The 1762-nt window shown below is 55.3% G+C and overlaps 1 protein-coding gene across 1 annotated transcript in view; it reads left to right on the top strand.

Moving 5' to 3' along the window:
* Window positions 1-1423, top strand: part of TNFSF9 (TNF superfamily member 9) — a 4868-nt gene extending 3445 nt beyond the window's left edge. Inside the window, 2 exon segments of the mRNA XM_027769009.1 lie at window positions 1-2; window positions 4-1423. The exon segment at window positions 1-2 is cut by the window's left edge and continues 254 nt beyond it. Of these exon segments, the coding sequence (XP_027624810.1) occupies window positions 1-2; window positions 4-190 (189 nt within the window). The 3' untranslated portion in view covers window positions 191-1423.
* The last annotated feature ends 339 nt before the right edge of the window (window positions 1424-1762 follow it).

The following is a 1762-nucleotide window of genomic DNA, read 5'->3' as shown; positions in this document are numbered from 1 at the left end:
CCGGGAGGCCCTGACCTCTGCGTTCGGCGTCCGGGGGCGCCTGCTGCACCTTGGCGCCGGCCAGCGCCTGGTTGTTCACCTGCGCGCCCAGGCGGAGGCGCGCTCCTGCTGGCAGCTCGCCCAGGGCGCCACGGTCTTGGGCCTCTTCCGGGTATCCGCGGAAGTCCCGGACAGTCCCCCATCGCCCTGACCCACCTGAAAGCTGGCCCAGGCCCTTCCTTTCTCATGGCTGCTGGGGCTGGCGCCGACCACTCTACCTCACCATCCCTGCTGCTGTCACCTACCTCCTGAGGACTCTCGCCTCACTTCTGTCCCCAAGTGGGACTCGGTATTTATTCTGAGCCTGAGCTCACAATGGTACACTTTATATTAATTAATAGTTCCCGTATTTATTGAGCACCTGCTCCATATTGAGATGGCGTTGGTGCTAGCCAGGCTCAGAAACATGCCAGCCAGCGGCTGCTGGCTAAATAGGAGGGTCCTCCCTCACTGGAGAGAGACAGAGAGACACAGGTGGAGGGAGAAAGCACCCTTTGATGGAGAATGGTCGTGGCTCCATCCCTTCTCCTCCATGCTGCGGGAGATTTGGGGCATGCACACGTGTGTGTTTTCCACACCACTGTCTGGGATTCGAACCACGCTGTTGGTCATGTGACTCCAGCTCGCTTAGCCAGGTCATAGGCTAGCCCTATCTCATGTGTCTCTATGTAGATATAAAACATGAGAGGGGATTTATTAGCAGAACCGGCCGGTATTATAAACAATGCCGGGGAGTCAAGCTTGCCGTCTGTGAGCTGGGGACCGTGGATACTGGCAAAAGGGCTCGGTCTAAGTCCAAAGATGTCAGAGCCAGGAAACCAAAGGGTTAACTCAGCCCAGGACGGAAGGCCTGAGCTCCTGGGGAGGGGTCCGGGCGAGCCTCGGTGTAAGTCGTGTAAGTCGTGGTGTCCAGAATCCAGACTGCCTGCAGCTCTGACGTCCAGGGTTGAAAAGGGCAGTGTGCCCCAGCTCCAGGAGAGAGAGAGGGAGTCGCGGTTTTGTTCCATCTGGCCCCCAAGTTGGAGTGGACCCACTCTGGGTGAAGGTGGATCTCCCCCACTCAGTTTACTCCGTTGACACCCAGTTTCCTGCACAAACACCTGCAGACACCCACAGAGGTCATGCTGTATGTGTTCCCGGGTATTCCTTCGCTGTCATGTTGACACCTGGAATGATCCATGACACCCAGGGACTGGGTCACCGGGACCATGTGAAACTAAGCGTGGTACTGGGTAATAAAGGATCTATAACCCGAATGGCTGTGTATTGAGCATTTACTGTCTGCCAGACTGTGCAATTTCCTTTTTTTAAAAGTTTGTCAGAGGGCGTGCACTCGCCAAAGAGACAGAGAGACAGAGAGGGGGAGACAGCACCCCTCCATGGGGCGTGGACATGCCCAATCCCTTTTCTTCTATTTTTCCATCCTGTAGGGGTTTGGGACACGTGTGCACATGTGCCTGACGTCTTCTGTAAGCCACGGAGTCCATCTGGGACTCGAACTGGGCAGCCAATGATGTGGAATCCAGGTCCCTTCATGGCTGTGTCGCGGGGCTGGCCCTGTCTAGTGTTTTAAAATCGTTATCGGAGTCAGCAAAGTTCACATCTCGAACAAGCAAGTGAAATGCTGACACAGTGCTCCTCTAGTTTCAGCTTTCTCGTCTTCTTTTTTTTTCAAGTTTTTGCCTTAGGACCCGTGCACTTTCTGGGGAAAGAGGGCGAGATA

This window comes from Tupaia chinensis, unplaced genomic scaffold (assembly GCF_000334495.1).
Source record: "Tupaia chinensis unplaced genomic scaffold, TupChi_1.0 Scaffold148210_1, whole genome shotgun sequence".
NCBI classification, from domain to species: domain Eukaryota; kingdom Metazoa; phylum Chordata; class Mammalia; order Scandentia; family Tupaiidae; genus Tupaia; species Tupaia belangeri.
This window is presented reverse-complemented; position numbering and strand designations above follow the sequence as displayed.